Here is a 15,153-nt window from a genome sequence, read left to right as displayed (position 1 = left end):
GGTCTTAGGCTAAGCTGTATTCGACCCGACTCTTCAGTCCTAAGGTGTCGCAATATATTAATATAGTTGGACTAAAAGAATGTGGTAACGGGCCCCGGGTTGAAGAGACGCCGGCTAGCTATCTCTCCCTGAGTGCTGCATTGTCCCTAAAAACCCCGGTGCTGCCCACAATGCCCCTTTGCAATACCTTCAAAATACGCCCCCCCCTGCTAGTGATAAAAGAGTTTCGGCCAAAAAATCCTGATATAGTACCACCTGGAGACTCCAATGGGAAGGGTCGCTGTGCACCTCAGTATACGTTGCCCGTTCCACCCTGGCACCCTCAGGGAGCTGGTTAGGTAACCCTGCCACTTTCAGTGCTTCAGGGCACGACCAGCACCAGCAAACACCCTCCTCAGTTTCCGCCCGGCAACAGAGTGGACTTAAGGGGGTTAGCCCCCTTTTAGGAGGTCCCTAGAGCTGCCCCAGGGCATTGCTCTGGGAAAGACCCCATCTGATGTGGCATATCAATTGCCTAAAAATGCTGACCGTGCTTCAAGCTATGATGCCTTTCCCTCCAGACCTCAGAAGCCACCATGTTTTAGTCTGTACAGACAACACTTCGGTGCTTTCCTACATCAACCACCAGGGGGGTCTGTGAGCTTGCCTCCTGTACAAGCTGGCACATCAGATTCTTCTGTGGGCCACGGGGAAGTTGCTCTTAAGGGCAGTGTATATCCGAGGCCAAATAAATGAGGGAGCAGGCGCACTCTCAAGACAAGGGGTGCTAAATAAGAACCCCTTGGTGACACATTTTCTCCATGGTACCTGGAGGCTGAGGCTTCCGGTACGATCTACAGTGCCTGCTTCAGACTTGGCAATTGTCTTGGAGGCCCTCTTGGAGCCTTCCTTTGAGCCATTGACCAAGGTGCCTTTCAGGTTCCTCATAGTCAATTCTGTGTTTCTCTTGGACATCTCTCTCAAGAGTGGGCCCTCCTTTCATGGAATTTACTCCAGGCATGGCCAGTGCCTTCCTCTACACTAAATCATTTTTCCAAGGTACCCTTGGTTGTCCCACAACCTGTTATGCTAGAGGCATTTGTCCCTTCTCCTTTTCAGGCCCCACACCAGGAGAAGCTTAGGACACAAGCACTGGACATATAAGTCCACAGAACAAAACTGTGAAGGAAGTCGGAGCAGTCTGCCATGGCCCTCCGTGGAGTGGTCTCCCTGCGAACAAGCAGACATTCAGCAGATGGATTGTGGATGCTATTTTTTACTCTTATGAGTCCTCTGGCCTCCCTGCTCTTTTCAGGGTCAGAGATCACTCGACTCGGAGTGTGGCAGCCTCTAAGGCTTTCCCAGAAGAGTGGAAGTTATTATACAACAAATGCAGCAGAGAAAATGGACTGGAACGTTCAAATAACAAATACCAATATGATCAGGTGTCCACAAACTTTTATCCATATAGTGTATTTAGAAAAAAGTTAGAATTGAATTGATGTAAAATATTAAGCTGCAAGTAAAAACGGCACTGGCATTATTTTCAAAACCCTACACAGTTGTATTTAACCACATGTGTGATACCAAGTAAGCATGAATGTAAAGGTGTGGTGTGAACCCTTTAATGCAATACAATGTAAGTACAAAGGGATTTTTATTGCTGAATTAGAATCTGAATTAGAATCAAGAATTAGAATCAAGGAAGTGGTCATTAACAAAGGCAAACAGAGAACGATAAAATACTGGCTGTAAATCTTTGGTGCCATCGTATGACATAAGTGCAAATAAGCGGTTGTCAATTAGACCTGCACATGAGTAGTTCAGGGAGTGGTATGGGGTGTGTGTGCGCCAGGTATTTGATGCCTCACACACATATACACACAAAAAACACACCCAAAACAAATATTCAGTAAGATCCCACTCATGTGGCTTCATGGCAACTTCCTCTCACATAATTATGGTTGTTGTGCAGAATTTTCAAGCTGCTAGACACAAGGTGTGTGTATAAACGTGTTCTTTATCTTTTAATCTATACTTTGCACTTGTAGAGAAGTATAAATGTTTAGACAATCTAAAACAATAATAAGTGCAGAACAACCCCACAACCCAGCCCACCCGACCCAACCCCCACATTATATTAGATTGTCTGCAATCTCTGAATATCTTGCTCTAACATAACATAATGAGCAGTGAAGTGAATAACACTGATTACCTCTCCATGATGGCACCTGTTAGTGAATGGGATATATGAGGCAGCAAGTGAACATTTTGTCCTCAAAGTTGACGTGATAGAAGCAGGAAAAATGGGCAAGCATGAGGATTTGAGCGAGTTTGATGAGGCCCAAATTGTGATGTCTAGATGACTGGGTCAGAGCATCTCCAAAACTGTAGCTCTTGTAGGATGTTCCTGGTCTGCAGTGGTTAGAATCTATCAAAAGTGCTCCAAGGAAAGAACAGTGGTGAACCGGCAACAGGGTCATGAGCGGCCGAGGCCCATTGATGCACGTGGAGAGTGAAGGCTGGACCGTGCGGTCCGATCCAACAGACGAGCTCCTGAAGCTCAAATTGTTAAAGAAGTTGAATGCTGTAATGTTCGATAAGTCAGAAATGTTTCGGCAGCAAAAGGGGGACCAACACAGTATTAGGCAGGTGGTTATAATCGTATAACTGCTCTGTGTATATTATATAGTTTATATCAAAATGGATTTTTTTTTCTTTCTAAAACAGCAGCAGCAGTTTGTTATCTGCTATAAATATTTGTTGGTACATATATTCTCATATTTGTAATATATTCTCAAAAACAAAACGGAATGGAAACAAAAAAAAAAAAATCTATCAAGAAATAATGAATTAGCAAAGCACACAGTCAGCTTGCATTTAAACACTTCACACAGCATCATGATGGCTTTGTTATGAGAACTCACAAACTTTCTGTCCTAAAGTGAATCCAAAGAAAATTACAACTAAATAAACACTGAAGGGGGGAAAAACTAAAGCAGAACAACAAAGGGTAGGATAAGTTTGGGAACGGCAAGGGCACTTGATCATTAAGAAAAAAAAGGTCCATGTAATTTGTGTTCATTGTTTTTTTTTTTGTTTGTTTGTTCGCTTGTTTGTTTTAATAATTAAAAGATTTACATTTACGGCAATTATATACGCCCTTATCCAGAGCGACATGCAAAAGTGGTTTAGAGTCTTTATCAATAAATAAATCAACACTGGTTCACTAGATTACAAACTTAAAATACCATCAGCCTACAAGATTTTAGCACAGTTTATATAAAAAAAAAAAAAATCAATAAAAGATAGAACAAACAATTATGAAACAACTAGATTTAAAAACTATGTTTAAAATGTGAAATATTTACATTTCACCTTTTTTTAAATTTCTCTGCCATATATTTTTTTTTGTTTAGTTATTTGGGTTTGTGGTGCTCCTAAACAACCCGGATGTGAAATATCTGATCAACCATGAGAGTATAATCAATCAATGGCTCCATCCAGCATTCCGGCTTCACTCCGAGAAGTTCATATGGATCACTATGTGCTCTTGTTATGCTTTTCAATACCAACAAGAGAATGACAGGAAATGCGAGTCCAACACATGTCCTCTTCTTACGGTGTTATACCATGCACATGTATACAATGTTATACTAAAGTCTTCAGACAATCGTTGCAGGACAGCCTCGTCCCTACATCCTACCCTGCCCCACCCCATATCCTGTTCTACTGGATTGTCTGCAATCTCTGAACAATTTGCTCTTGTTTGAGAAGTTTGGGAGGAGGTAGCTCAGTGGATAAGATGTTGGACTTGGGTTTAAAGCCCAGTACCACTAAGCTGCCACAGATGGGTCCTTAAGCAAGGCCCTTAACCACTAATTGCACAGATGTATAACTAAAATAAATGTAAGTCACTTCTGGATAAGGGCATCTGCCAAATGACAAATAAAAATGTGGTAAATATCATATTATTTATCATTTGTACAAGAGTTAGAAAAAAACTTCTTCCTAATATTTCTTCCAAAGAAAAGTTTGAAATTCCTTATGAATTCCAGGTTAGGATCGGGATGTTCAATTGGAAATATTGTGCACTTGATCCTATTAGATTTTGTGAGAGTTTGATTACTACACTTTGTAAAATTAAACAAATATTTTAAAAAATTATTAATACGTAATTTTCTTTTTCTTGTGTGCTCAGAATGAATAAATAAGCCATTTTTTTGTTTTTTTGTTTTCAGGATTAAATCAAAAAAGGAATGAATGCAGCAGAGACTGATCCAAAAGCTACGCATGGCTTTTGTAGGAATAAATAAAAAACGTAACTCACAAAGAACCTTGAATACCTTCAGTTACTAAGTTAATGCTTTGACAAAGAAACAATTAACATTCTAAACTTAATTACTGTTTTAGAAAACAAAACAAAAAAAAACAGTGGAATGGCACATACAACAAAAGAAAAAATTCAAAAGTGAGTTTGCTAATAGTCCAAATTAGCCATGCCAAAGGACCAGTGGTGCACTCTGGTGGTCTGGAGGGGAAACGTCCACGGAAGCCATTATACAATATGCAACAAGAGAGCGAGAACTTTCACTCTCAGGGACGTTCTCTTCTGTCTTATTTTCCACAGTCTGTACTAATGCATCATGTTTAGTGCTTTATAGTTGATAACGTAACTACTGTTCCAGCATTCCATCAAACTACACACCCACATTAAATTACTGACTTCCTCATTGGGCTGAATAATAATAAGATGATGATTCCCCCCCCACTCCCATAGGTTCAATATAAACATTATAGAAGCTCTAAAATGCGTGGACGGGTTTGATTGGATGTGTGTATAACATCAAAACACAGCTGTGTATCTAGAACTGATGCAGCAAAATAACATGACCTACACTCAAAGCCAAAGCACAGAGCAGCTACAAAGTGATGAAACACACACTCATAGCATACACAAATAGCGTAAATCCAGCATATATATATACATAAATACATTGTTGACATACACACAGCATATACACACATTAAAAACATGCACACACACACACACACACACACACACACACACACACACACACACACAACTAAACTACATACACACACATGCACAGAATACATATGAACACAGAGCACACACAGCATACGTACACATAACATACACAAACACAGCTACATGCATAGAAGATATACTCAAACAGCATACACACAGAGCACACACAAAGCCTACTGTACACACACACACACACACACAGCATTTGCATTCACAACAAACAAACATAATAAACACTCATACATTTAAACAAGACAAACTCACACACAGCATACACACACACACACCCTTAACATGGGATCTGAAATTGGAGCCTCAAGGCCAAATGCACATTGAGATTTTGTCTGCTGTTTTAGTTACTGATCGCTCGGAGTTGAGCCCGTGTCTGAAATTAGATCACACAGAAGTGGTGATAAATCAGGCCAAACGAAACACTTCCTGTCAAGGTCCTGCTAATGCTTACCTGCTAATAATGACTTTATCTTTAAAGAGAAAAGCGCTTTACTGTTCGCACCCTGATATCTTTCAAAGTGACCTAAATTTTCTACTGAAAGTATTTAATATGGAGATGAGGCTGAAGTCATTGTGACTCCCAACCAGTCAACCCAGAAGTGTAATTAAGCATAGAGTTTACTCAGACATGGAAGCATTTTTAGCATATTTTTTTCAAATGCACAGTATGTATGACACCCTTGTGTGGTTTTTCCTCAAACTCCTACCACAAAAGTGGAGGCACACAATTGTATAAGACGTTTTTTGGATGAGGTTGCATTAAATTCTCCATTCATTTTAAAGATTAGGAGACCCAAATCTGTTCCAGCATGACAATACTCCTGTGCACAAAGCCAGCTCCATGAAGATATGGTTAACATGGGTTGCAGTGTAAGATCTCCTGCTATTGAGCTCTGACCTCAACCTTATTGAACATCATTGGGATAAATGTGAACGCTGACTGCACCCCAGGCCTCCTCACCTCACCTACATCAGCACCCGACTTTACTAAGCTCCACAAGCACACTCCAAAATCTAGTGGAGCATCTTCCCAGAAGAGTGGAGGTTTTAAAACAGCAAATGGGGACAACATGTGGTATAGGATGCACAAAAAACACATACAAATCTTTTGCTCGGGTGTCCACACACTTTTGTCCTTTATCAGAGTGTTTGAATTCTACTCATTTACACATTTGACTATATTTTACTTTATACCCACACACACACACACACACACACACACACACACACACGGTATATTTCACTTATATATTACAGCACAGTGTAATAACTTACATTTTACTGAACTACACTTTATTCCTCACTACTTGTACATCCATGAGCAGTGTAAAATGCTGTGATAAAAAGCACACATGTAACCCCACGATTCTGCTTAGAGTGTGTGTGGAGTATAGGTTCTCTCACTGTGTCTGCAACGATAGAAAACTCTCCTATTAATGTCTGATGTGCCAGAGAATGAAACTCTGAACTGCATCCATTATCTACAAAGAGTTTTACTTTGAGCCATGTATTAAAAGTCATATATCAAATTTATTCATATATTATTAGTTTAGTAGTTTTACTCATCTACAGGAATGTTGTACTTCTTCCACCACTGCTTTTGCTGAAGGAAGGGAAAGTTTCTTTCTAGTTTTTTTCTCTTTAAAAAATGTCATTCTTTCTCAATGAAGGTCATTCACTGTTATATATGTGTACAGTATCTTACAAAAGTAAGTATACCCCTCACATTTTAGCAACATACAGCCATTATTGTTAAAATGTTTGCTGACAAAAAAAAAGAGAGCACCCTAAGTGATAACAGCTGTACTGTACGTGGTGTAACCAAGCAAAGCCACATGTTCTATTCATCATGTTCATGTTTTTGTCTGCTTGACAGGACCATAACATTTGTGTATCTTGTATTAGCACAGCTAAATTTGGTGCTTTGAGTACAATTCCCTCATACTGACCACTGGATGTTTAATATGGCACCACACGGCAAAGACTCTCTGAGGATTTGAGAATTAGAATTGTTGATCTCCTCAAAGATGGTCGGGCTATAAGAAGATCGGTAACACCCTGAAACTGAGTTTCAGTACAGTGGCCAGGGTCATACAGAGGTTTTCCAGAGGGTTCCACTCGGAACAGACCTCACAAGGGTCTATCAAAGAAGTTCAGTCCTGTGTGCTGTGTGTCAGGTGCAGAAGCTGCTTCAAAAAACAGACCTATGAGTGCTGCAGCTTTGCTTTAGAGGTTGCAGAAGCAGAAGTTCTGCTTGTCAGTGCTCAGACTGTACACCACACACTGCAACAAGTCGGTTTGCTTGTTAATGCTTGTCAGGTAAATGACCACTCTGGAAACTCCATCATTTCCCAATCATTTTAAGTGATGCCCCGCATATACTGTATCACATTCTACATATCACATTACGTTTCATACGTGAACGTCATGTATGTTACATTCTTTGGTGGAAGAATGTAACATACATGATGTTCATGCATGAACCATATTCATCATGTTCATGTTTTTGTCTGCTTGACAGAACCATAAAATTTGTGGTTATAATTTACCACAACAAGGAAAAACCTATAAATCACTATAAAAAGAGATTTATAGGTTTTTCCTTGTTGTGGTAAATTATGGTTAGTAATTTGCCAGGAAATCCTGTATAACAGTGGTCCCCAACCCCCGGGCCGTGGACCGGCACCGGTCTGTGGGTCAATTGGTACTGTGCCGCACAGAAAGGATACATAACTTGACATAACATAACATGACTCTATGACTCACTCTTGATGCATGTCATGATGCCTCGGTCACATGTCTTACCTCCATCCGCTACCTTCTTAAAGGGGCTGCTCTGGCCGCTAACACATAATACATTACCGCTAAATTGAAACCCCCAAGCGAGCAAAATGAACAAAAAACAACACAGTAGATTCACGTTTATTATTATATTTAGAAAATACCAGTTTTTATGCCGGTTGTATCATTTTATTTTTTTTGTATTTATCCTTATCCCATACAATAGAAAATCCGTGAAAATATTGTCGACATTAAACCGATCTGTGGCGCAAAAAAAGGTTGGGGACCGCTGCTCTATTAGACTAAATGATGATGTCATGAACATATCTAAAATAGTGAGTAAATATCAAGCTGCAAGTGCACTGCATACTGAGACACACATTAGCTGTGTTTTAGCTTTAAACATGTGGTGCACTGTATCATAATGCTGAATTATTTGCATATAATGATACATTCAAATCTTTAGGAGCCTGATATCCTCATTGGGTTTTTGAGCTCCATCTCTGTCCACCCAAAAAAGCAGATTAGTGTGCTTGTTTAAAAAATAAAAATATTTCAGTGTACATGTTTCACATATTTGCTGCATTTTGCTGCATGACTGGATGTCGGTATGGTGTTTACACCAACAGCACGTCCTCGTGCCTGTGTTCTAGTGATCCGGTAATAACATGCTGCTGGACTCACCAGGGTTACAATCCGTCAGCAGTGAGCAGATGGACAGCAGGACCTTGGAGATGGTGAGCGCTGGACTCCAGTTGTCCTTCAGAATATCCAGACAGATCACTCCCTGACTGTTAATGTTGCAGTGGTAGATCCGTGTACGGAACGTCACCTGAGTGATCAGAAAGACAAGGAAACAACATGTTCAGGGAAATAAAACACACTCGCTTCCTCCACCATACACCAGAAAACATCTTTCATCATCATGTAGTGATGTTAAACATCACCAATGATCTGCAAAGCACTCTCCATGGTACAGTCATGTGCCAGACATTTCTACCATTGGCTTAAGCTTTTCATTGTAAAACATATTTATTACATAATTGTGATGAAATGAAGTTAATGTTTTCCTTAGAACCTCGTTCCACAGTGCAAACAGAGAACTCACAACTAAAATGTAGAAAAATATCATAAACATATACTAAATATAGTAAGCAAAATATATATCTTTAGCATATCAGAAGTCACTGTCACCTCTGTATACAACCAAACATCAATATTCTCAATGATATTAAAACACAAACACATCCATTTTTGTTTTTCTACCTTGTTTCTTTAGTTTTCTAAATTCTCCAAACACATTTATTCTGAAATGTCACCAAACAAATAATATAACATTAATCTTCGACAGACTTTTCACCAAGAACATTGACGTTCACCATCGTGAGCCAACAAGCACCAAAATCCACCATTAATTCCAGGAAACACCAACACTCACCATCAAACACCATCAAACCACAATGTTCTCCAGCAACCACCAACAAGATGTCAATGGTCTCCAACATTGACATGGTCTCACACATTGACAATGGTCTCACAACCAAATGCCATCCAGCCACAGAGTTCATAATCACCAACAAACAAGCACCTATATTCACCACCAATGCCAAGAAATACCGAAGCTCACCATCAAACACCAAAGTTCAGTCCAACAATATAGAATGCAAAAGTTCAGCATCAAACAATACACACCAGTGATTTCCATAAATATAAACAATTGTCAAACTTCAACAATCACCAATAAAACCCTGCAAAAGTTCTTCAAACAGCCACAAAAAGAATAAAGTTTAATATCAAACACAGATAAACCCCAAGGTTCACACTCAAACCACAATATCTGCCATAAATGCAAATAAGTTCACCACAACAAATGGCAAAATTTACCAAAAAAACAAAATAAAGTGAATGAAGTGTATTTATCTAATGAAATATAAGTATCTTAACCTAATCCCATTTCCATTATCGTTAACCCTGACCACATGAGTAATTGTGTGAACAAATTAAAAACTGAAGTCTATACGCATTTTACAAAACTCATTAACATGGTGTGTAGCACAACAGAAACCAAAAAAATTGAAGAAGAAGACACTAAACTAATAATACTTTTAATAACAGCACCAATGATTTAATGCAGATGTGAAAAAAAAAAGCTGCTGGGATGCAGGAGAAGCAAACTATCAGTTTTTATAAAGGTTTATAATACATTGCAAAACCATGCATGCTTATGCATCTACTTAAACATACCCACATGCCCAAACTTACACTTAAACACCCTAACACAGACGTCTCCTAAAATATTTTTAAACCAAACACACACACACACATGATGTGGCTATAAAATACCCAAGCAGGCAATGGCACTAAACACAACTCTGTTTGAGAGACAGGACACAGCAAAGACAAGAGGAATATAAACAGATTTACATAAATATACAATTTACTAAGGATTTTAGGATATCATCAATTATATTTATAAATAAACCCCTCACACTTTAGCAAACATTTTAGCATATCTTCTCAAAGACAATACTATAGAAATGAAACTTGAGTAGTTAATGTGCAGATTGTGCAGCAGTATAGATTTTCTGTTCTCTGAAAATACCTGGACATACAGCCATTGTCAAAATAGCTACCAACAAAAGTGAGTCAACATGTCAAAACTGTGTCTAAAGTGTCAATATTTAGTTTGAGCAACATTGCTGTCTGAAGGGAAGGTATCATGGCCTGCTTCAGAATGTAACATGGCATGTTGAAGTCCATGTGTCCCTCAATGAACCGCAGCTCCCCAGTACCAGCAGCACTGAATAAGCCCCAGACTATGATGCTACCACCACCATGCTTGTCTGTAGGCAAGACACAATGTTCTTGGCACTCCTCACCAGGATGTCACCACACATGCTGGACACCATCTGAGCAAAACAAGTTTATCTTAGTCTCATCAGAACACAGATATGGTTCCAGTAATCCAGGCTTTCTTCTCTTCTTTCGGCAGCTTAAGAAGAGGCTTCTTTCTGGGACCACGGCCTATAAACCGACTTGTTGTAGTGTGCGGCGTACGTCCTGAGCACTGACAAGCAGACCTTCCACTTCTGCAACCTCTAATGCAATGCTGGCAGCACTGATGCGTCTGTTTTTAAAGCATCTTCTGCACAGCACGAGGACTCTTTGATGGACCCTTACGAGGACTGTTCTTGGAAAACCTGTGTGACCCTGACCACTGTACTGTAATTTTCTTATAGCCTCAGCATCTTTGAAAAGAGCAACAGTTCTAATTCTTAAATCCTCAGAGAGTCTTTGCCATGAGGTGCCATGTTGAACATCCAGTGGTCAGTATGAGAGAATTGAACTCAAAGCACCACATTTTAACCGCTCTAATACAAGATACACACATTTGTATGGTTCTGTCAAAAACATGAACATTATGAATAGGACATGTGGCTTTACATGGTGTACAGCTGTTATCACTTAGGGCAGGGGTATCAAACTCAAATTCACAGTGGGCCAAAATTAAAAACTGGGACGAAGTCGTGGGCCAAACTCAATTGTGCATGTTTTCCGTCTCTCTAAATGTGTAAAATGTCTAAATGTTGGACCTTTTCATATGAAAACAAACTTTAGTTTTGCATAAACATTAAATCTGGAACCACCAAAGTTTAATATTATAAACACATGAGAAATTAAATTTGAAATAAAACACACATCAGTGGTATTAGTTTTTTATCATGTCTCTCTCTCTCTCTCTCTCTTTCTCTCTCTCTCTATAGCCTTTCGAATTCCTTTTTTTAATGTAAAACTTTTTCACAGGCCAACAACAAAACAACCAATAATAATAATTTTCTTCAATAAAAAAAAGCCAATCTTTCAACTATTAACCGTTCATGCCTTGGAGTAGAAAAAGTGTATAAAGACAACATTCATTCAAGCTCAGTTTCTACACTCTGATTTACTCTGGTGCACATTGGTTTAAACCAGATACCTGGTATCTCTTCTTAGATGCAAGTGCATCATGTCTGGGTTTAGGCTCTCAACTGAGGAAATCCTCAGGATTGAGTGAAGGTGTTCATCAGTGAGACTCTTGAGTGGTGTTTTGTTTATCTTTATCGAAGAGAACAGTTGCTCACACAGATATGTGCTGCCGAACATAGAGAGGATTTGAGCAGCTTGGGCACGGAGTTGGAGCAGTGTGTCGGGGAGGAAACATGGAAACTGTGCAGCACACACAGGGTCGTACTTTTACTTGAGCGTGTCTCTACACTGGAGTTCAATCAGCTTCATTTGGAGGTTGGTTGGTGCGCTTTACACCTCAACCACAAACGGATTTCTGAGCAGTTCAAATCTGCATTTCTGAGCTTCAAAGTCGGTAAATCTCCGGGTAAATTCAGCGCTGAGTACACAGAGTTTTTCAGCGGTCTCGACTAACGCGCTAACGCACTAACAAAGCATTTTGGGATTTGTAGTATTAGCGGTGTATGCGCTATATACTGTCGGGTCAACTTTAATACACATTTGATATGATCTCGCGGGCCACATATAATTACGAGTTTGACACCCCTGACTTAGGGTGTATTCACTTTTGTTGTCAGTTATTTAGACAATAATGGCTGTATGCTGAGTTATTTTCAGAGGACAGTAAATCTGTATTTCTGTACAATGTGCACATCGACTACGCTAAATATATCCAAGTTTTATTTCTTTAGTTTTGTCCCTTGAGAAAATATACTGCAATGGATACTGCAGTTTTCTAAAGTTGTTTTGTGACCAATGTTTACAATCATTACAATTGATTTTTTTTCTCTCGCTAGTCTCCAATCAGTACCCCTTTATGTAAAAACAGAAATCTAGAAATGGATATATAAGGTGACTAAGAACCTGATGGTCACTCTGACTGAGCTCTGGAGATTTTGTGTAGAGATGAGACAATGTTCCAGAAGGACAACTCTCACTGAAGCCCTCCACCAATCTGGGGTTTATGGCATAGTGGCCAAACCAAAGCCAAAACCAGAAAAAAAACACAGTATGCTAATGTGAATCTATAACATAAATCAGAACAGCTCATTGTGTCTTTGGAACAAGTCGCAAAGAACGTTACTTCACCAAGAATCGATGTAATTACCTCGCTATTTATAGATCATCTGTATGTGTGTGTGTGTGTGTGTGTGTGTGTGCGTGTTACCAATTAGTAACCGTGCGACACTAAGCAAGGGAATGTGTGTGCAGCCTAAATGCGTGTGCAGCCTAAAATTCAGATCTGTTTCAGCCATATTGGAATCCCTTGGTGGTTGCAGGGATTTTGACTGTTTAAAAGTGATGGCATCTTCTACACATGTCTTACATAGACCTTTTCAGTTCACCCCTGAGAATGAGAGGCTACTACGAAGTGAAGACTAATGGTGCTATTCTGACTATGTGTGTTTCCATGTCTCCAATTTCATCATGGACAGCAATTTAGAACAAAGAGCAAATGTGAAATTCTGTGTAAAACAATTTTTTAAATGACATACGTTTGACATGCGGCGTACGTTTAACAAATATGCTGTATTTTGTTATGAGTGGCATGCATGAAAAGAAAAAAAACACTCGTAGATGAAGAGAGTTGAGAAAGACCTTCAATGAGCTCCACTTCCGAAAATGTCAAAACCATTTTGCAACATGTAAGATAATCATTGGAGAACAATCCACATGATCTTACTTCCATGCCACTCTACTCACCAGATTTACAATAATAATAACAAAAATATATACAAATAAATAGATTACAAATATAAAGTCAAAATGAGTCGCTACTATTTTGTCCCTAATGAGCAAGTCAGTAATCGCAGTGGCAGGATAAAACTCCCTGAATTGGTATGAGGAGGAAACCTTGAGAGAAACCAGACTCAAAAGGGAAACCCATCCTCCTCTGCGTGACACAGAATGTCCATTCATTGCAGTTTCATCATTGTTAAGGTTATCAAATTTCACTAATGGACACTTTAATGCAAAATTGTCATTGTAGCAGGCTATTAATTTTAATTATAGTCCAAATCCATCTCCACAGTAACCATATGAATCTTTAGGCTGTAAATTGTAACCATTCTGTGGTAAAAACGTCAAAAATGAACAGATTCTGTGAAGCACATGCATTTGCAAAAAAATACTACTAAAAATAATACTAGCACCAAATTGTGTGGGTGGAGTTAATGGAAAAACAACAACAAAAAAAAACAGATGCACATCTGAGCTACAGAGAGATGATAATTCACAAACAATCACCTCCACCCTCCTGTCTGTTTACAACCTGGCAGCTGTATCTTCAGGCTGTCGTACCCTCTGGCTCCTGTCCTTCTGCATCTGCTGCATCTCCTCATCATTATAATCAGGTTCACAATACAAAAAACCCAGCAACAAAGTTTGCTAATTAAGAAAAACAATCAAACACTAGTGCTTGATGGTAAAAACACAAGCCTTCATTTCCACATATGATCCAACACCAAACCTGAGGGAGTTGTGTTATGTGGAAAGTTGAATGAAACCCAGAACATCTTTGGTGGAACTTTGCTTCATGTTACATAAACTCTCATTTTACATAAAGAATTAAACCAAATTACTCTTACGACCTAGAAGCTTCAATCACAGAACACAGTGTTTGGTTGTTTATATATCATAGCAATTCGCCTATAACTATATTGTATTCATTAACAAACAAAATATTTGCATTTAGGCCATTATGTTTGGAACATCTCTAAAACAGTATGTGCTACAGTATGTGTTTTTGGAACATTCTAATTCATTCAGTTCTATGTGTTGTGCATACCTTTGGGCAACAATGGACATACAAACATAAAGAGGTTATAAAGCTGAAATGTATACGTTTAATATCTATAAATTTATTCCAATAATTGAATGGCCAGTGGAACTGTGGCACCGAAAAAACTTCCTGAGGTGGCATGGGGAAGAAACCTTGAGAGGAACCAGACTTAAAAGTCTATGTGGCACTAAATATCTATTTATTCCAGTTCCATTATTGTTAAGGGGTGCAATGATAAGCCCTTAAGTGCATAATTTTTTCCTGAGCCATTGTAGTAGACTGTTGCTATTAATAACAGTCCAAATCCATCTTCAAACTTCTTGAGTTGCTCAGTAACTTCATGGCCCTTTATTCCATTTTATCCCAAAGGTGTTCAGTGGGGTTGAAGTCAAGACTCTGTGCAAGCACTTCCACTCCAACCTAAACACACCATGGGGTTTACCTTTATGTACAGGTGCACTGTCATGCAGGAAGAGATTTGGGTCTCCTAGATTCAGTGTAAATCTGAAAATTATTCAGTTGTTCAGTAGTCCTTTAGCTG

General features: G+C 39.0%; 1 protein-coding gene across 1 annotated transcript in view; it reads right to left on the bottom strand.

Moving 5' to 3' along the window:
* Positions 1-15,153, bottom strand: part of ube2e3 (ubiquitin-conjugating enzyme E2E 3 (UBC4/5 homolog, yeast)) — an 82,161-nt gene that overhangs the window by 2,994 nt on the left and 64,014 nt on the right. Inside the window, exon 5 of the mRNA XM_046845209.1 lies at positions 8,510-8,657. Coding sequence (XP_046701165.1) covers positions 8,510-8,657 — 148 coding nt within the window. The remainder of the gene's footprint in view (positions 1-8,509; positions 8,658-15,153) is intronic.

Source organism: Silurus meridionalis, chromosome 3 (genome assembly GCF_014805685.1).
Source record: "Silurus meridionalis isolate SWU-2019-XX chromosome 3, ASM1480568v1, whole genome shotgun sequence".
Classification (NCBI taxonomy): Eukaryota; Metazoa; Chordata; class Actinopteri; order Siluriformes; family Siluridae; genus Silurus; species Silurus meridionalis.
This window is presented reverse-complemented; position numbering and strand designations above follow the sequence as displayed.